We start from the raw sequence: 21,805 nt of genomic DNA, 5'->3' as shown, positions 1-21,805 counted from the left end.
TGTCACGTGACGCACTTCTAAGGCGTCCTCGCTTTCATTCTTTTTCTGCTTCACAGTTTTTCCACGACAACTTTTAACTTTATAAGCACATTTTTCCTGTTTCATTTACTGTAGACTCTTAAATGGTGTTATGTACAGAAACAAGATTTACCGTTAAGACACACGCACATTCTCTCTCTCTCTCTCTCTCTCTCTCTCTCTCTCTCTCTCTCTCTCTCTCTCTCGTACGTCCGTGCAAATAAATTTCACGGTGCTCTGAATGTTGGCAAAGAACAATGCTAGCAGTAAGAGGCTTGAGTAGAGTCGTGAATCTCAAAGACAAGAGAAGATACGGAACAGTTAAAACTTCTCCGTCAAGACTAAGTTTGTCGTATACACATTAAAATGTTGTGGAGACCATTGTCTAAACTTTACTGATATAGTTAAGAAGCCCAAGAGTTACGCACAGTTGATGAGTCATGTACTGTACTTTGAAACGCCTTGACTTTTACAACGACTGTTCTCAAAGGCCATAGAGATGACTAGTCAGCTCGTCATGTACGTATGTTTTTATCATTATCTTTATTATTATTGAACTGTTACTAGAATCATGAAAGCATCCTTGAAAATTGCAATAACTTCTCCTAAAGTCTGCGAAAAGTAGTCGACATAAGACGCTAAAATGAATGAGAACACGTGGATTTCTCCCTTCCTCCCTCCCAATCATACCCTGCAACGATCAGCCACCTCCACGAGTTCCGAGTACCGGCAGCAATTTTCCACACGACAAGGGTCTTCAGGGAAAGGGTTTGTACATATCTGACTCAATTTAAACTGGGAAGGAGAGTTCTTTAGCCAGTAACAGATGAGCTTGAATTTGAAGTTTAGGAAGAGCAAGTTCCACACGTTGCACATGGAAAGGGAGAAGGGAGATGTTGTGGAAGGTAGTGTCACGGAGTTACAAGATTTCTGCTTTCCGTGACCGCCATTGATGTGATGAGTACGTGGAAATGTTGATGCCACGCCCCTGTCACTGTAGCATTCGTGTGTGTGTGTGTGTGTGTGTGTGTGTGTGTGTGTGTGTGTGTGTGTGTGTGTGTGTGTGTAGCTCCCGAGGAAGTGATTAGCATACAGTGTTCGCTTACAATCTTCAGAACTGTTTCACGTTCATTGTTCACAAGCCGCGCACAAGAACGAGTTTGCCGACTTACAAGAACATTTTGCATTTCATACATCTGAAAAAAATGGTAACTTTCTATCTATAGAAAACATTTACAGGAAGTATTTAACGAAAGAAGAAAGATCTGGCAATGGGCATTTTAGCTCACAAAATATATACTAACAGAGGACCAATAATTATTACTCTGATGACTACTTTTTGTTTTTCTCTTTTTGTTCCATTCATTCGTTTACTTACGACTTTAAGCTTTCTTTCCGGCGTTATTTGACACAACTAAGGTAACGTTTTCGCCGACCAATCACTACCTCGTGTCAAATTTGCGTCATAGCGTTTAACTTTACAACAACAAAAAGAGCATAGGATCGGCGAGGAGACACGAGCAGAACTGTTATCTGAGCAGCAATGAGGCCAATCTTGGACCTCTCACATTCCACATATTGAATTGTGCTCTTTGCATCTCACACTTGGGTAAAAGGTACGATCATCTAACAAATACTTTTTACATTAACCACTCGGGAACTGAACTCAGGAACTTGTAAATGTCAGGTATAAGTAATAAAATGTATAAAAAAGAAATAAAACTACTTCAGTGGTGCTTTAGTTCACTTATCCGGGTTGAGCAGCGCCGGCAACCCTCCACTCATTGATTCCCTGCTGCTATCCCGCCGGCGACATAGCGTGAGGTGACTCAGGCGCACCCAGCCCATGCAGGCTCTCCCGTAGAATAGGCTACAGACATGTGCCTTTCGTAATCTCTCTCTCTCTCTCTCTCTCTCTCTCTCTCTCTCTCGTACTTGAAGTTAGAAAAAAAAATCTCCGTTATGAAAACTAAAAAGGGTAAACAGTGTCCGTGGAATTGAATTATGGCAAAGGCGTAATGTGGACTTGTATTAAAATGTGTCAAAATAAACAAAAATACCTATAATGAAATTTTTATAGGGGAAAATATATGCATTAGCTAAAGTATGTGCATTAAATAGTTTTCTTTGTTAGACTTTAGTTTGTCATATTGATATTATTCTATTTAATTATATTCATAGATTATTTTCAACTTATCGCATCTCTCTTTCCATCTTTTACTTTGGTTTCCTGAGTTCGCTGTTGCCGGGAGAAGAGGAAAAGGAGGAGGGGGTTGGAGGAGGAGGAGGAGGAGGAGGAAGAAGAAGAGGAAGAGAAAGAGACGCAGGAGGAAGCAGTCACCTTACTTTCTCCACATTTCTCCAGTCCTCCTCCTCGAGTCTTCCTTCTGTTCTTTGCTTCTTTCGCTTCAGGTAACTTACTCACTTTACTTTACTTCGTCCTCCACTCTCATATCGCACTTCTCTCCTCCACCTAATGCGAAAGGCAAATGAAGCAATGGGTTATATAAATGAACTAATTATCTATTCACTTTTCTTCCATCTCTTCCATTTTCTTGCTACAAACGTATCTTTTTTCTCTTCTTTTTTTTTATTGTCCTTTTCCTGTTTCTTTTCTTGTTGTTTTTTTATCAGTTATCATCCCCTTTTCCTTTTTTTTTCTATAAATTTGTTAATCTTTCTCTCCTCTCCATCCTCCTCTCCTTATTCGTTCCGTTCTTATCCTCCTCTTCTTTACCCCTGGCCCACTGAAAACATTTTTACCCTTGTCATGTTACTTCTAAGCCACCGAAAAAGTTACGCGAATGGAGCCCAGAGGAAAGGAAAAGGGAAAAAATAACCAGGACGGGTGACTATTAAGGGAGAAGTTGCGAGTGAGCAAGACTTTAAGACTGTCAGAGAGAGAGAGAGAGAGAGAGAGAGAGTCACGGTAAAGAAAACGGAAACTAGAATGTAAAAGAGAGGAATGAATGAATTAAAATAGGTTAAGTGGCTCCCCCTCGAGGCAGGATGTTGTGTTTGTGTAATTCACCACGGTCTCCACTCCTGAGTATTGTGTGCTGGAGTCGTGACCGCCACCTTTATCCTCCAAAAGGGAACTTAAAGTGACGGCGCGATCTGTGCGTCAGGCTGAGACCTTTCACCCCCGCCCCCCCACACACACTCTATCCTCTTGCTTCGGGAGGACAGCAACTGCTACATCAGGGAAAAGATGAAAAGTCCTGAGTGTTGTGAGTGCAGCGTGAATCATACGCTCTCAGATGATAGGCAGGGACGGTGGAACTGAGCTTTGTGTGTGTGTGTGTGTGTGTGTGTGTGTGTGTGTGTGTGTGTGTGTGTGTGTGTGTGTGTGTGTGTGTGTGTGTGTGTGTGTGTGTGTGTGTGTGTGTGTGTGTGTGTGTGTGTGTGTGTGTGGGTGGGTGTGTGTGTGTGTGTATGTGACATATACCTTCAAAGTGCCATTCTCTCTCTCTCTCTCTCTCTCTCTCTCTCTCTCACACACACACACACACACACACACACACACGCCCGGTAGGTCAGTGGTTAGAGCGCTGGCTTCACAAGCCAGAGGACCGGGGTTCGATTCCCCGGCCGGGTGGAGATATTTGGGTGTGTCTCCTTTCACGTGTAGCCCCTGTTCACCTAGCAGTGAGTAGGTACGGGATGTAATTCGAGGAGTTGTGACCTTGTTGTCCCGGTGTTTGGTGTGTGCCTGGTCTCAGGCCTATCCGAAGATCGGAAATAATGAGCTCTGAGCTCGTTTCGTAGGATAACGTCTGGCTGTCTCGTCAGAGACTGCAGCAGATCAAACAGTGAAACACACACATACACACACACCGAATGAGCTGAGTGTTGTCGTTCCTGCTGTCAACACGTTGGTCAGGTTTTCGCACCACACTCACTATAGTATGGGTTTTTCACCGCCTGAGAGGATGGAGTGCGTGGTGAGTGAAAGGTCTCAGCCTTGCCCGCAGATCAGACTGTCAGGATGTAGTAGTGTAACCTAAGTTTCCATTTTCTATGTACTTTCCTCTTTTCTGGAGATACTTCACTATTTCTTCACAACTCTTATCTTCATATTCTTATACGCGTAAATAATTATATTCCCTTCTTTTCCGTAACAGTTACCTTACCTTTTCGTCTAATTACATTTCTGCTTGCCACAAACACACAAAGACACACACACACATGCGCTACACTGACATACATTCACACAAACCTCCAAAACCGACCACACAGTCGCACCGCAATACAGTCTTTAAGTTACACATGCGTCTGAGGAGAATAACATATTAGTATCTCCAAAATAGGCACCACCACTACAACCCCCACTGTCACCACTACTACCACCACCACTACCACCACCTCGTACCACCAGCCCCTACTTTCCCCACTTTCACTCAGCCATCAGCCCACTTTCTCTCCGGCCTCCCACCATGGTCCCTTTACCTGTCGAGGGCAGCGAAAGGGTGGCAGAAAGGACAAGGACAAGAGTCCCAAAAGGAAGGGTGCGAATGGAGTAAATGCATGGATAATTCTAATTGAATGCTTGACCATACCCTATGCAAAACTTAATAAATTATTTTTAGTTCAAATTTCCATTAGATATTGTTCATAGCTTTTCAGATATCTTGCATACAGACAGACGGACAGAAGACATATATGCAAGCAAAGGCAAAAGCAGGCACACAGGTAGGCAAGCAAGCAGAGACAAACAAACAAGATTATCGCAACACACCTGGAGAAGCCTTCCTCGCCGTGTCCGTACCACAGCTCAATGACGTCCAGGGGCCAGAATCCCGACAGTGGTGCCTGTGCGGGCGAGGAAGAAGTAATTACAAGGTACATATAACAATCTCCAGTATCTCTTATCTATTGCGTAACTCTCTCTCTTTGGAAACCCTGTGACTACTATTGGCACTAATTTCAGGCAATTTTACTAAGCCAAAATGAAATAGGCATGTAAATATCTTAACTCCTTATTCATTGCATCATTTCAAGACACTTATCCAGGAATTTCGTATGATAATATTGTATTTCTATTAGGACTAACCATTTTTTTACTGTTTCTTTTCTATTTTATTATCTATTTCTTTATCTACTCATTTCTTTTCTTTTTTTTTTTGTTACCCTTGAGCAGTGCGCCCCTCTGTAGGTAACGTCTATGAAAACCGTATACTCTAAACTTGCGCCAGATTATCCAATGAAGCTAAGAGTGAAGTCACAGCATTCTTCACTAAAGGTACCGCTGACCACCAGTTGTTTGTTGCTGGAGGTCAAAGTCCACGGCAGTTACTTTAAAGGGAAGCATCATGGAGGAGAGTTTCGGAATTTCTCCACGACAACATACCAAACTTGCCTTCCGATGCGTCCAGTAGTCTTGGCTAATAGACGAGTAAAACAAGGCAGAAGGAGGAGGAGGAGGAAGAGGAGGAGGAGGAGGAGGAGAAAGGGGAGGAGGAAAAGAGGAGATTATACTTACATCATCTATGTCTCCTCTCTCCGGGAAAGGGAAGTTCCTGGTGGGGAAATCTCTGTAGATAGGCCTAATGAAGGGACTGGCCTCACCTTGTCCCGCTAACACCATCATCACCACCACCACCATAGCCAGGGACAATACCGCCTGCCACGGGAGAAAGGAAATAGTTACTTGAATCACCGTCAGTATTACCAACACCACACCCACTGCCAGTGATAATATACTACCACTGCCAATGAGAGAGAGAGAGAGAGAGAGAGAGAGAGAGAGAGAGAGAGAGAGAGAGCAAAACGGAAAATAATATGTAATCTTATTACAATGAATGTTACTACAATTACATGCATATCAAGAATGAATAAAGGCTACAACAACGCCAAATATGTCAGACGATAACTACATTAAATTTTATTCTTAACGCTCCTATTCTGAACACTACTCACGCCGAGTATCCGTACAGTGCCTCTGCCCAATGAGAAGGTCGCCCGAAATGTCCTTACCTCCACCCTTCCGCCCTTCTGCTCCCATTCTTAAGCTTAAAGTCTCGCGAAGCCAAATCCCTTACTCAGACACCATGGCATCCTTTTTACCCACCACCACCACCACCATCTTTACACAGGAAGACCGACCATATGTGTGTCAATATTTTTTATCCTATCCGCGTTTTTTTTTTTTTTTTTGCGAGTTTTTTTTTAGAGGAGGTTTATAGGTAGAGAATAGAACATTGACCTGACGCGGTTCGATTTGAAATTATCCAATTAAAACTCCTATAAGAAAAACAAATCAGTTTAAAAAAGATCATTTCTATTTTAAGTAAACTGAAATAGACACGTATAGTTTCCTCGCCGTAAGAACCTTTCAGTTAAATCAATATTTAAATTTTAGGTGAAGTCAATTTAAAGCGAACTTTCGTGGACGCGGACTCGTTAAATTGACGTTCTACTGCATTAGAAAACAGAGAAATTAATCAATAATCATACAGGGCGAATTTTAGTGTGTACATCAGTCAGTTGAAGTAGAGTAATATAGGCACATTTCATTATCTACACGCAAGTTAATATCACTCGACCCATATCAATATTCACACGGAAGTTAGTATCAGTGGGCACATTTCAATCTGTACAAGCAAGGCAAGGTAATGTTACTGGACTCATTTCAATCTGTACTCCAGCCAGGTGAAATAGAGCAAGGAGTGAGGGAGGAAGATGCAACATAGCTATAGTACATTTGGGTTCAATGGTCTAACTGTTTTGTTATTCTTGAGAGGCGTTTCTCTTGCCGCTACTCTATCCAGCATACAAGGCGTCTTCTACAGCCTGACCGAATCCGGCTGCATTACGTGCCTCGCCTGAAAGTACTGATCGGTACCTGAGAAATCACTGCTTTGCATTCTAGGTCAAATATTTTCTCAATTCTACTTAACGAGCTAACCGCTGCCTCTCTTTTCGCTTGAGGGCTGACCTGACGCCTGAACTGAGATGGGCTGTACGTTGTTGTTGTTGTTTTTGTTGTTGTTGTTGTTGTCATTGGATTCATCAAAATGTTTCTTCGGGCGTAAGAGTTATTTTTACTGAGTCTTTATAGGTTAGCATTTTTCAGTTAGGGAACATGTTACATCTTAGTAAAATTATATTGTATATTAGGAACAGCATCTTTAAGTGTGTATTGTTGACTTGACCACATTCACTTTACCTCCGTGAATGTACAAAGAAGAACAAAAGAAATCTAAAAAGGAAGAAATAGTAAACAAGCATTATAATTCACATAGACCAGGTTTTAAATTTGTTGCGAATAAAAAAAAAAAAAAAAACTAACCCGTTGCCAAGAGCAGTGGCAGAACAAAGGTAAACTCTCAATAGAAAAAGCAGTGAAGCAGTTTATTCGTTTAAATTTCTACCATTGCCTTCTTCAGAAAGTGATAAAGAATCTTCACATTTCCAGCCTCTGAATGAGGCAACAACTAAAACACAAGAAAATTAAGCACTTTAGTTAAACATTGTCATGCACTACCATATTCCATGCAGACCTTATACATGGCAGTTCATTTCACACATCTAGCCAGTTTTCCCACAACCGTAAGACTACTACTGCAACTATTCGTGTTTGTAACTTAACGTAAATCATTATCGAAGAGAAATATCAATTTTAAATGTCTGTATTTATTTCATGGGGCTATTCTCATTACAATTATTCCATGCATGGCCATTGTAGTAAGAATGATTTCAAAGCCATGCATTAATGAGTTCTCGAGTCTCGTGAGGGTTGAACATTCCTATTCATTTCACAAAGACTTTTTTTTTTACCTGACACACATTGGCCTTAAATGCAGTTAAAGTCACAATACATGCAGCACAATAGTATATGACAATTACTCCCAACTAACATCAGGTAACGGTGCCTAACATTAACCTCTTGAAATCAGTTGGCGGACCACGTTGTTATATCATTGTTGTATCGTTGCTATGATGCCGAAACAATAATGATAATAAACAAGTATTACATTATATACAGTGCAATATATAATTACAAGTATCAAAAAAAGTAAGTTGGCATCACATCAGTATTATAATCTCTACTTTTCTTCCGAAGTCTACATCCTTACATTGTTCACCTCTCTATTCTCGTTCAGTGTATTACATTAATCAATAACAAATAAAAAAAGAGACCTGACCATCTCATATCTTAACTATGTACTGAACATTAACGCAATCTCTCTAATCAGTGTTCAGCCATTATCAAATCCATCACCCTGAAAAGTCCCACATCTGCATCAATGACTGACTGACTTCTGTCCTACCTTTCCACAGCGCACCATGACGGAGACCACTACTACTGCTTCTGCTGGTTCTGCTGCTAATGTGTCTTCTGCAGAGCAAGGCCCCTCACTTTTATTAGGGGCTTATCTTGTGTCACCCCCCTTACGACAGTGCCCCCTCCTACCTGCCTTTCCGATGCCCACCGGTACCCTGTCTCATCGTTGTTACGTGACGCCCATGCAGATCAAGACGTTTTATCGACTGAACAAGGAACGTTTTCACCGCAGATACTTTCTGTCATCGTTCATGGATGGTGAGACTCCTTTGTCTTATCATGTGAGAATGTGTGTGAGTGTGTGCTTGCGCGTATTTTGGATTCACCGCGCAATAATTACATACTCTTGTCCCAAGGCCAGCCTCAGATAGCAAGGTGATCCGGTCCGGTCTTTGCGTTAGCCCATCAATTATGCGGAATGAGTGGACTACTAAATAGAAGAAGATTTTGTGGGCCTCATTACCAACAACGCAGAAGTGACCAATGGGCATTGTCGCTCTTCCGTGTTTCCAGTGCAGTGCGGTATTGTTATAGTGAGCCACGTGTGGGCAGTGAAATCTGCATATTATGTCGTGCGATGTGATGGAGATCACATAGGAACGCATCTTCAACTCTTGTTTTCTTTATCTTCCAAGAGCAATTAACATGTCACTTTCCCTCCTTATGCAACATATGGATAAGCTCACTTCAGCGCACTATCAACCTCGTGTATTTACATAGTACATACTATATACCTTTTAGCATGGAGTGGAAAGAGTGTCGGAGCAGAAATGCGCGACCAAAGCAAGATTCTTGACTGCAGAGGCACAGAGACACCTAAAAAAAAGGTACAACGTTAATCCGAAACATCAAGAGAACCGCACGAATCAGGGGCTACATACTAAACAACCAAGAAACGACTTTCACTCTTTTGGTACACAAGATGGACTACAGAATCTGCCTCGTAAAACCTCGTCTTAGTCGCACATCGCTCTTGTAGCACTGCCGTAGTCGTCACGACTACACACTCAGTGCCTTCTCATTAGCAACAGACTGTCATAATAAAAGCAACCGGTAAAAACTTTCATAAATACTTACTAGTATGATGGATGTTTTCCTGCATCTAATAACCATACTAATATGAAAATTACATAACCGAGAAATAACGTATAGAAAGTACACATGAAATGCAAATGCTGGTATGCTCAGCATGGCAATTACTTCTACCATTGTTAAGTCATTCTTATATTTTGCCAAGTCTTTTCCTGCTGTACCCCTGACTCACCAAGGTGTGCAACATGGTAGCCAATGAAATGTTGCCAGTCCTGGAACTTCAGTATTGGCGGACTAGTATACTGAGGCCATACCAACAAATCAGACTAGTTCAGTTTACGATAATTCACTCTTGTCAGTACTTCGCTCAGTTCCCAATCACTACGTTACCTTGCTACTACTACTACTATATTATTATTATTATTATTATTATTATTATTATTATTATTATTATTATTATTATTATTATTATTAGTAGTAGTAGTAGTAGTAGTAGCAGCAGCAGCACCACACACTAGCAGTAGTAGTAGTAGCAGCAGTAGTAGTAGTAGTAGTAGTAGTAGTAGTGGTAGCAGCAGTGGTGGTGGTGCCACCACCACCACCACCACCACCACCACCACTGTTACCACCACCACCACCACCACCACCACTGCTGCCACCACCACCACCACCACCACCACCACCACCACCACCACCACCACCACCACCACCACTGCTGCTGCTGCCGCTGCTGCTGCTGCTGCTGCTGCTGCTGCCACCACCACCACCACCACCACCACTGCCACTGCTGCTGCTACTAAACTACTACTACTACTACTACTACTGCTACTACTACTACTACTACTACTACTACTACTACTACTACTGCTACTACTACTATTACTAATAATAATAATGATAATAATGATAATGATAATAATAATAATATTACCACATGCAAGACCCGAGCAACCAAGGCAGACAGACACGCAAAGCTAGACAATGCCCAGTCCCAACTGACAGCGATGAATACCTAGTGGTCCCTCGGGTTGATCGCATCCCCCAACTACCTCATTCCTTTTGCCCGATGTGGAGACTTTGGTGATAGCTATACAGTACGTTATGCAAGCGCTCTCTCTCTCTCTCTCTCTCTCTCTCTCTCTCTGAATGGCTTTATGGCGGAGAGGTTTGTCCCAGTATAGGCACCATGTTACGACGACAGTTCAGAAAACACTGCTTCTCACAGTACAGCTAGGTTGACTTGATATTCTAATTTACTGTCTTCTTCAGTTAGTCATTCATTTAACTTTCTCATAGAGTGTTCTCAGTCCTCAGTCTTTGCTCTTATTCAATGTTCGTCAGACTTCTCTTCTCAAAAGCATCACTTCATTTTGACTATATTTCAGTTAAAAATAGCGATTCAGTTACCAGACTTTGTTTAAGCTTCACTCTTTGCTGGTGATACAGTGTCTTCATAAAAATATAGTATCATTCAATTGTATTATGTGTCAACTCTGCTCGTCTCTTCTGTAAAATTGGTGAAACTTACTTCACTATCAATAGGTACTTGCATCCATATACAATGAACAACTGAGGGGACAGCAAACATCCTAGCCTTACATTCGAGGGCATATAGAAGCTTTCACCCATTTCTCCTATCGCTTCAAGAAATGCACTGGATGTCTCAGTGGACTGCTTTCACGCCATCTGCTAACTTTCCAATGTAAACCCTTTGAATGCTGATGACAGAATGCCACTTGCTGCTTCACTGGAGAAACCGTAGACGATTGCACTGAACACAGATATAACGACAGGCACTAATAGATTTCAGCTGTTACTTTTAGATTCCTTTTTCTAACTCTTACCATGTGCCCCGAGAAGACGAAATGACATTTTTGGCAATGCCCTTTGCAAAGCTGAAGTATTACTATCGGGATGGTAATGAGTAAGGACCTGCAGACTCCTTGATAGTTAGCCCTATCATCTGGCCAGGTGGCGCGCCTCCCGGAAGTTGTGATGTTGATTGTCATGGAGTGTGCGGCTCGTGGTTAGATGTGTGCGAGGGCATTACTAAATATGCGAGTTATACCTACGTGATGTCATTCATCTCTGGATCATACCGATACCTGTTTATACACTCTCCCAATTACTTTGTTGCAGTATTAACATTCTTATGTCATGCAGTATTAACATTCTTATGTATTAACATTTTTTGTTTCGATTTTAGTTGATTTTTTTTTTTTTTTTTTTAAGTCAGTTTAGTGTGTTGTGTCTCGGCATTGTGTGCATTTTTAGAACATGAGGTTTGCTACAATGAATGCGTATTTTTCATCAGCAAGCCAAGTAGCTAGTCTTTAATTCTTCAATCATATATATAAAAGAAAAGGCGTTTGGGTGCAAAAAGTATAAACACTAATGAAATTAAGGGAAAATATGAATAATAGAGTGGCAAATACTTAGACATGATATTTCACTATTAGATTGACACCTCTGATCGAGATATCCAAATAGCATATTGAGAAATGTCATATTATAGCTACCTACATATCTCATACACATCTGAAATTGCTTACCTAATCGTGTGATTTGGGGAGTAAAAAGAAAATGATCTTATGATGACCACATTGTTGCTGTGCTCTTTACAAAGTTGTCGTTATATCTACCAACAGCTCGTGACCATCGCTTTATCAGGAGGGTCATAATTCCAGTAACTGATGACTCCTATATACTGTACGAGTTAGCGAACTGAATGTATCAAGACCATCATAAGTATGAATTGCATCACTTATTCTACCGTAGATTTTTAGCTCGTATTATCTACGTACTATATGTATTGCGTAGTATTTTACAATTTTTCCCTAATTTTCCAAGTTGGCCAATTCTGTTTAGTCTTCTTTTCCTTCTATGAACTCCTTAAAATTGTCTTCATATATTTTTGGAGACCAGAAGACCAGCACTGAACAGTATATTCCAAAATTAGTCTACCCATGGATAAGTAACTTTTTTTGGATGAGAAGCCGAGGATTTATATTGACATTTCGTTCCTTGGCCGAGATCGTCCCTGCGGCAGTCCTCGTTTTGTTTACCCGCGGCGACCAATAGGGCTGTCTTTTGTATTTTAGCAAATATCAAGAGAAGTGATGAACGAATGAACAACCAAGACAAGAGTGAGTGAAAAGGAGCATTGGCATAAAGAAGTCAGCTTGGCAAGTCAATCCCAGACGGAGGAGTGTTGGCGGGTTAGCAGAAATGTTTGTGGCCAAGAGTTTGAACGCCGAGCACAAGGATCTTATTCACGATGTGGCCTTTGACTTCTATGGGCGACGCATGGCCACTTGTTCCAGTGACCAGAGCGTGAAGGTGCGTGAGTCTTAATGTCATAACAATATTTATATTTTGTGAAATACAAGAATAAGCGCACGCCCTGTCTTGTATACACTTGATAAATTTGTAGTTTCAAGAAGTATACCTATTTTCTGTTTACCCTTTTATCGTAACCAACAAGTAAATAGAATAACTAGTATATTATGAAGTAAAATAGTTTAACTACTTTGTTGTTGATATATGAAAATCGATAAGAATATATACATTAATGATAATGCTTATATAAATCATTAACAGCATAGAGAGACACCTTTCCTCCAAGCCAATACTTGTAGCGGCAGTGAGACAGTTCCTTGTGGGAAACTATTATTGTGTGATGCCTTGGTGAAGTGAAGATCACTATGACTGCTTGCTTGTTCTGATGGATAATATATTATTTTATTTATTTATTTATTTTTAGTTTCTGACAAAAATGTTTGAAAATTTTCAGATATGGGACCTTAATGAGGATAGGGAGTGGGTGTGCACTGCCTCATGGAAGACTCATTGTGGGTCTGTGTGGAAGGTGACATGGGCTCACCCAGAGTTTGGCCAAATCATTGCCACCTGCTCATTTGACCGCACAGCAGCCATTTGGGAGGAGAGTGGTAGGTGGCAACAATTATAGTTTGCTAGAATTAGTTAAATGAAAGGTTTCCTCATATTCCTTATTCAAAAAGAAGTAGAGAAGTAAACATCATAATTCTTTACAAGTTGAACTCTATGGGCCGTACCAAGAGTCACGAAGATTTAAGGTCGAGGGTAGAAGGGAAGATAATGTGGTACCAAGAGTCGCTGTCATTATTGGAACGAAGAGCAGAGGGAAGGTCAAAGGAAAGGCATGGGTGCCCCGTGTCTTCCACATGACTTTCGAAGAAATATTTTATAATTTTCGTAAGCTGGAGTGACCAACGAATAGTATAAACTAAAATCAACATCAAGAAATATTTTCAATCTCGAAAAACCGATAGTTATGTTTCCACATAAGTTACTATTCTTTTATAATAGTGAAGGATCGCCTTAAAATCGCGAGGTGGAAGAACGCAGTGGATCCAGAAAGCTCGCCACCTAGCTGTTTTATGAAGCTTGTTTTCGTTTGTCAGGAAAGTTACACTGTTTATTTCATGGTAATAAATATTTTCTTTAGTGAGCTCATCATCCAAGCCTATTAAAGACCAAATATGTGCATGGGTTAATGGAGAATAGGAAGTGACAGGTGAACTGCCAACAGACAGAAGGCTGTCAAAGTATGCAAAGAAAAGCCAGTCACAAGGTAAATACTAGCCTGTATAAGCAGGTTTAAAACAAAACCACAAAGATGTATGTAGGGATGTAGACAGAGAATTTCACAAGCACCCCACTTCACACTAACCCAGGACTTCTTATCAAACTCTCTCTCTCTCTCTCTCTCTCTCTCTCTCTCTCTCTCTCTCTCTCTCTCTCTCTCTCTCTCTCTCTCTCTCTCTCTCTCTCTCTCTCTCTCTCTCTCTCTCTCTCTCTCTCTCTCTCAACAAAGACAGTGAGTGACATAAGCATTGAGTGCAATAATGTTAAAGCTAAGTCAACAGATAACTTTTCACTGAGTTGGGTGTGATGTGCAAGGATTTAAGTATAGGTATACTGACAGTATTGTAGTTCTCAAGATGTATAGTCCTGTATCCAAACCATTTCAGGCCATGATTAATGTAATTCATGATTGACTATACTAATGTGTTAACTATGGAATTTTTAATGATATGCATACAAATTGTGGTCTAGCAGATCCCAAAGAATACAAATTTCTCAACTCTTGTAATGAACTACCACTGCTTCTTGATATGGATTTTGTAAGACAGTGATTTCCAAACACATGATAAATTACCACTTTAGGGATAATGGAAGGATACAGAAAAAAAAAAGTTAAGAATTCTGGAAATTATGAAAACACTGCAGTCTGTAAAGTTGTTGAATAAACCTGTTATAAATACATAGTGAAATTGAGCAACAACAATAAACATTCAGAACTGCTATACATATACAAAACTTGAAAAGAAGAAAAATTATTTAAGTGTGTGGCAAGCCAGGTTTTCAATAAGGAATGCTTGAGGACACAGATATTCAATAACTCTGATCACATGTGGGCTTGTTACTCACTACCTGAGCCTGCCTCTTTTTCACATTGTCAGTTTCTCTCTGAGCACCAGCTGATGCTAAAATCTTGAATTTTTATTTAGCTATAAATATCTTAATATTAAAAAATGTTAATGGCATTAAATGACTTGGTGATCGCCTCCCAAGCTAAATTTTTCTTGTGAAGGATAGCCGGGTTTGTTGAGTGGTCTTGCAAGTCTTTATTCTCTTTCACAAGATTGAGAATCATTATTCTCTGTTCGTGCTTGAGTGGCAAGGCCCGGTCACAGCTTCTTCCCTCCATTCTTGTAGCGCGCACTGTGGTTTTGTTATCGTTCGTGGAGCTCAAATCCGGATTACAGTCATACCAATACCGAAACAACTGTTACCAACTCATGCTAGCGGCAGACCTCTTGCGGCCCTACCTTCCATGGCGACTCTTGGTATAGATTGAAGGTAAGGCGAAGGCTTTGCCTTGCTGGTCGAAGGGAAGGTCCGTGTCTTGGCCTTCGCGACTCTTGGTATGGCCCTATGTATCTTACATTCAGCATAGTTCCAGCTCACACTTGTTTTACATCCACAGTGAGTGATTCTGGGCGTGGCATCCACAGCACCTGGATCAAGCGTGCAGGTTTAGTTGACTCACGTACTTCAGTAACAGACATAAAATTTGCTCCTAAGATTCAAGGTTTGCAACTTGCCACGTGTTCAGCTGGAGGAGTGGTAAGTTGTTATTTTTATGAATTCCTATCTCTTTTATCATAAAATCTATTAAAGAATATGAATTTTATTCATTTCATGGCCAAAAATCTACATAATTACCCATAGCACAATAAAACACCACAGTTCAGAATAATGAAATTACATCCCTGCTCCATTGAACTTGGTGGTGCACAGCCTCAAGTGCTCGGTTTTACAATATCTCACTCCTGACGCTTGCTGCTGTGCTTTTTCCATGCATCTCTCTCTCTCTCTCTCTCTCTCTCTCTCTCTCTCTCTCTCTCTCTCTCTCTCTCTCTCTCTCTCTCTCTCTCTCTTTTTTGAGCCCTGCTAAAACACTGTAATATATAACTTGGTAAATACACACACTCCATAGTGCAGTGGTGAGCAGGCATGGCTCATAACCGAGTATACCTGGATTTAAGTTCTATGTGTAGCAATGCAAAGGGGTCAGCTTCTTAATGTGTGTCTATTCACCTAACAACAAATAAGTACTGGATGTAACCCAAGGGCTTGTAGCGTGGTCTCACTACCCAAAGATCGGCCAGCATGAGCTCTGAGTTCTTTCTGCAGGGAAATGACTGGCTAGGTGACCAACAGGCAACTCGTAAGTGAATGACACATCCACACACATCAAAAATTTTTCATTTAACACTTATCCAGCTATAGAAATGCAGTTAAAAAATTAATTCATTAAAGAATTATATGAATGACATTGGAACACTGAAAAGTTTGGCCAAAGAAGACTTGTGTAATATTCACTTCTTATGAAGAAACATTCCATGAATTTTAATACAGAGACAAAATTATTCATATTCAAACAAGGGTTTATGCTATAGTTCTAGAAATAAAGCTATACTAATCACAGGGTATTTATCTAATTTATTTAGAACATTTATGAGACGGTGAAATTTGTTTCTTATATGGACAGGTAAGGATATATGAGGCACCTGATGTGATGAATCTCAATCAGTGGTCACCCCAATATGAAATCAACTGTAAGCTGCAGTGTTCCTGCATCTCATGGAATCCTTCACCCTCCCGGTCAGTGTCTTTTACTGGTATTTTCATTACAGTCAGTTTTGCTTACATATTTGCCCTTACACATTTGTCTAGATAAATACAGTTTGCATTTATTCTTAATGAAGAAAAGCCATCCACACCTTAGGCATTCAGAATTTTATTTTTGTATCACAGTGGAGACTCAATACTCAAACTTAATTAATTCCAAATGGCTGTTCAAATATCAAAAAGTTCAACAACTGATACCTATAAATCAGGTAATTCATTTTAACTGTAGCAAAACCTTAAATTTACAAAAAATTCAACGTAATTTTTTTTTCATAATTTTGATTTGTACTTCCCGTAGGTGAGGGGTAGTGATGGATAATGTAGAAAAGGAGAGCAGAAGGGTGGGGAGGAGGAGGAGGAAGGTTATTCATCAGAGGACGAGTCCTCATCCACGAAAATGTCTGGTAACTCGTCTCCTGGTGTGATTCCTAGTGGAGGGCTGTGGCTCACTAACATTTGCACTCTCACTAGATTCCTTATTTTCACCACAAATAAGACTCTTTAGTGCCATTTTAGGTTTCTAAATGAAATGCAGGAGAATGTTGTTGTTCTCACGACTGTGGCGAGACAACTGGCAGTGGTGATGGGGAGGGAGAGGAGAGCCTTTGTTTGCAATCATGTTTGAACATTCGAGTACTAGATATTTTTTCAAGTACCAAATCAAACTTTTGCATTTGAGTATCAAAAGTTCAACTTCAAAGACGTTCGAGTATTGAGTTTTCATTGTATATGTTCCTTCTTTCATACCTTTTTTAACTCTTATTCTTTCATTTGGTAATGCAATTGTATCATGATATGTATAATGAAACCCTCTGCTCTTCAGGCTCCACGCACCACTAATAGCTGTGGGAAGCGATGATCCCAATACATCTTCAGGACCAAAAGTGTTTATCTACGAGTTCTCAGCCAACACACACAAGTGGAACCGTGTGGACAGCCTTGTGTCAATAAGTGATCCAGTGCATGACTTGGCCTTTGCTCCAAACTTGGGCCGGTCCTATCATTTGTTGGGTATTGCCACCAAGGATGTGAGAGTAGTGACACTACGGCCTGTCAAGTAAGTAGCACCAGGGAATGGCAAAAAAAAAAAAAAAAAAACAGAGATGGGTGATAGTGGATAGGCAGTTGGAAACTATTGATTTCCATGGTAGTCAGAAGTATCTGTATTAAGTATTAGTATGTCATGCTTTGGTTACGAAATGGAAGGGTTAATGATGCAAATTGCTCTTTGAGAAATGGTGATCTTCAGGGATTTTTAATAGTAGGAATCACATTCATTAAAGGTTTTGGAGCTCTACTAACCTTGTATCTCCTTCCAGGCAAGAGTCAGCACAGAGCCAGGGCAGTTCAATGTCCTTTGAGGTGCGTCAGGCTGGTCAGTTTGATGATCACAACTCCACTGTCTGGCGAGTCTGCTGGAATGCAACTGGAACTATTTTGGCCTCCTCTGGGGATGATGGATGTGTGCGCCTCTGGAAAGGTGAGTGACCAATGTTTATACAAATATTCAGTTCATCTGACGATAATACAGATTTTTGGCCACTTTCTATGTTCATAAACAGGTATGTTTATTGCTGGTCATTAATAGTTCACGTAACTGAAAAGCATAGCTACAATGTGGGCTGATGAAGTTTGGTCAGCATATTTGCTAATTACAAGAGCTGTCCTAAAGTTGGATTTACATGACAGATATTCAGTTAGCTAATCGTTTTTGTATAAACTGACCTAAAGTTCCATTCTGTTCTGAAGTGGTTTGGGTTGTTCAGTCAGCAGGTTAATTTTTCACATAAACTGACCTGAAGATAAATTTATATGGAAATTGTTTAGTTGCCATGAGGATACTCAGTTTATCGATAATTGGCTTATTTGGGTTTGGTTAGGATAGGTTAGGTTAGCTTAGCTTTCCTTGTATATATATATATATATATATATATATATATATATATATATATATATATATATATATATATATATATATATATATATATATACAAATAATATTTCTTTTCTTTTTAGTTCAATTGACCATGATTGTTTCATTCACAATACTGTTTGTAAAAAGTAAAAAAAATAAAAGATCATGATATATAACTGAAATAACCTGGAACCTGTCCTGTTAAGTGTATGTTTAAGTCTTATGAGGAATTTGATTTTTATTTCTTGGTCTTATTGTGGACTATGTTTCCATTACTTCTAACAATATATAACTACTACTAGTTTCCATTACTTCCAACAATATATAACTACTACTTTTTTTACTGACTTTTTTTTTTCATAACTGCATTATAATTTTTTCTATCACCAGCAAACTACCTGGATATCTGGCGTTGCATCTCAACTATGCGTGGTGACACTGTAGAGAATGTAGCTGAGGCTGACAGCTCTGGAGGCTCAACACAGCAGATGGGGACAGCTTCCACTGGCCAGCACACTGCCAGATATTTCAAGCTTGCCCCTACTGCCCACCCAGCTCACTTACAATGGCACTGATGTGATTCTAGTATAGATACACTCTCTCTCTCTCTCTCTCTCTCTCTCTCTCTCTCTCTCTCTCTCTCTCTCTCTCTCTCTCTCTCTCTCTCTCTCTCTCTCAATTAGTTAACCTCAGCCTCTCTTGTTTTGAAAATTTTGAATTATAGGAAAACATTGTAGGCATGGGCGTGACTTTTTAATTACCAAATATTTCTGTGTCCAATTGACAGCATCTTCAATGACTATAAAATTATTATTCAATTATATATCGTATAGAGAAGCTGAGATCAAGCAGTATATGACAACAAATAAAATATTATTTATGGTTGGTTAATTAGTCTTGATATGTTGTAATGTTAAGATGTGGGCTACATTTCATCTGGAAGTTGGATTATCAGTTATTTTGTCACATTTTATTTTTTGTTTATTTATATTTTTACTATGTAAGTTTGTAATTTAAATATTTGGTAATTTGAATAATCACATTCATTCTTACATCAACATTGCTTTTCTACTGAACTTCAGTTCACAGACAACTATTTTCTCTCCATTTTATAACTTTCATAAGGCATCATATTTTTATAGTGAATACCTGAATGGCATTATGAACAAGAGTGAAATGACTTATAAGTGTAAAAAATGAGATTCTAGATATGAAAAATCATGCATAAATCTATGAAAAATTACTTTTATGATTATCCTGTCACAGTTGCTCTGAGGCATGATTGAACATTGATTATTGCAGTTTTACTGGAACATTTTTCAGTATTTTGACTGAATTTTGTTATACAAATTAAAGTTGTCAAAACTATTTCATTTTTTATTCAACTTTTTTCCATTTATTTTTTTTTTTAAATGTTTATTAGCCAATAACAAAATTAATCAAATATGAAACTGAACTGGTTTTTACTCTATTCTGCTTGATCCTTTGATGTAGATCAGCAGTTGCTAGATAGAAAAAAAAAATTAATATACAAGGAATTCATAGTGAGATATCTATTAATATAAAAAAACTTTGCTAATAACCTATATAAATGTGTGCTTCATGACTGCCTACCATTAGGATATCGATGCTGACACACCCTTCAGAGTGTTACAGCACCAAGATCAAAAGCAATAAATTTGTGGTAGAATACTTTGGCGAGATGAAATGTATGTCAACTGTGACGCTTTCCTTGAATAATAGAAAATGCCATCGTGAGTTTCACTTACAAAAAAAGTAACGAGTTACTAATTGGTAAATACCACTGATATACAGTTATAGTAAAAGGTATCAACATTAGGAGAAAAATCGAACAGGTTTGCGATACGTCCACATGCAAACTGACGCTCCTTAGACGAAGTAGAGAGATTTATAACCAAGAACAATTGTACTCTCAGAAATAATCCGTAGTAGTTTGTGGCAAAGTACAACGTCTCAGTGGAACCTTCCTCACTGCTCATTGTTATCTGGCTAAGATATGCATCTTACTCCCACTCACAGTCGTACTTAATAATCACAAATGACATATACCTCCACCATCACTACTGCCGCGCACTGATAACAGACGTTCATTTATTTATTTATATCATTATTGCTTGTTACTGGAACAAACGTCTCTCTCTCTCTGAGGAGGAGGACGACGGAATAGGGAAGGATCTACAGTTCTTTCATAAGATGTTCGCGTCACTAGTGTGAATCAAGGATAGGAAGAAGGCTAGTTATATACCTTTACAGGCAATGACCGATGCAAATCATTTACAAATGAGCAGCGAGCTACAAAGACGCATATTTCTAGCAGCACCCAAGAGCGGTGCTACTTATGGGGGTTTCTCCTTGACTGAGAGCCCCGTGTAGTCAAAGCTAGGGCATTATAGCGAATAATATGAAACATTTCAACACGTGTGCACTTTTCGGCAGACTAAATCTAACGAGGAAATCTCAACGTCAATACCATTTAGTGTATTTTAAATTCTATCTTCCTGCAGTGTGTGTAATTCACTACGGTCGTCTGCTGGTCACCCAGGCAGCCTTTCCCATTACGGAGCGAGCTCAGAGCTCATAGACCGATCTTCGGGTACGACTGAGACCACAACACATTCCACACACCGGGAAAGCGAGGCTACAACCCCTCGAGCTACATCCGTACCTACTTGCTGTTATGTGAACAGGGGCTACACATAAAGAGGCTTGCCCATTTGCCTCGCCGCACCCGGGATTCGAACCAAGGCCTTTTCGGTTGTGAGCCGAGCGTGCTAACCACTACACTACGTGTGTGTGTGTGTGTCAATTTCTGTTATTTTCTGCATCATTATAAGAAGTACATACAATAATTCTGAGATTCTTTCGCTCCGCTCTTATCAAGACAAGACGTGAAAGCGAAAGTACGATTAACGGCTATAGATCCTAAATAAACTTGCCATGTCCCGTGTTGAGCTGTGAATTCAGTTCATGACATTCCTGTGTGTGTATGTGTGATTTGTGTGTGTGAACAATAGGAAAAAAAGTTTTACGAAGACAATTGTGTCTCATTTGAGAAATTGGACTATTACAATTCATGATGTATTGCATCAGACGCAACTCACACCGTAGGAGTTTGAGATGGGGTTGATAATAACAAACACGTAATAATAATAATAATGAGAGAGAGAGAGAGAGAGAGAGAGAGAGAGAGAGAGAGAGAGAGTACAGTGGTACAGTGAAACCATGCGTGATTTGGGGGTCCGAGGGGTCTCCAAGCGCACGGGTTCGATTCCTGTCCACGGTCCGAGTTT

At 39.9% G+C, this 21,805-nt stretch overlaps 1 protein-coding gene across 1 annotated transcript; it reads left to right on the top strand.

Annotated features, from left to right (window-relative positions):
* Positions 1-12,367: 12,367 nt before the first annotated feature.
* Positions 12,368-19,862, top strand: LOC123503701 (nucleoporin SEH1-like). Its single transcript, XM_045253679.1, has 7 exons — positions 12,368-12,676; positions 13,131-13,287; positions 15,372-15,511; positions 16,440-16,552; positions 17,403-17,636; positions 17,899-18,059; positions 18,885-19,862. The coding sequence occupies exons 1-7, from the start codon at positions 12,566-12,568 to the stop codon at positions 19,067-19,069; spliced, it is 1,101 nt and encodes a 366-aa protein (XP_045109614.1). The 5' UTR covers positions 12,368-12,565; the 3' UTR covers positions 19,070-19,862.
* The last annotated feature ends 1,943 nt before the right edge of the window (positions 19,863-21,805 follow it).

This window comes from Portunus trituberculatus, chromosome 14 (genome assembly GCF_017591435.1).
Source record: "Portunus trituberculatus isolate SZX2019 chromosome 14, ASM1759143v1, whole genome shotgun sequence".
Lineage (NCBI taxonomy): Eukaryota > Metazoa > Arthropoda > Malacostraca > Decapoda > Portunidae > Portunus > Portunus trituberculatus.
Note: the sequence above shows the minus strand (reverse complement) of the source record. Positions and strands in the feature narration are given on the sequence as shown.

Bases quoted from the DNA above. Each gene is read 5' to 3' on its own strand.
- LOC123503701 (XM_045253679.1), top strand. From the start codon at position 12,566: ATGTTTGTGGCCAAGAGTTTGAACGCCGAGCACAAGGATCTTATTCAC. The intron at 13,288-15,371 runs GTAGGTGGCAAC...TTACATCCACAG, and splicing joins AGCCATTTGGGAGGAGAGTG to TGAGTGATTCTGGGCGTGGC. The intron at 16,553-17,402 runs GTCAGTGTCTTT...TCTGCTCTTCAG, and splicing joins TGGAATCCTTCACCCTCCCG to GCTCCACGCACCACTAATAG.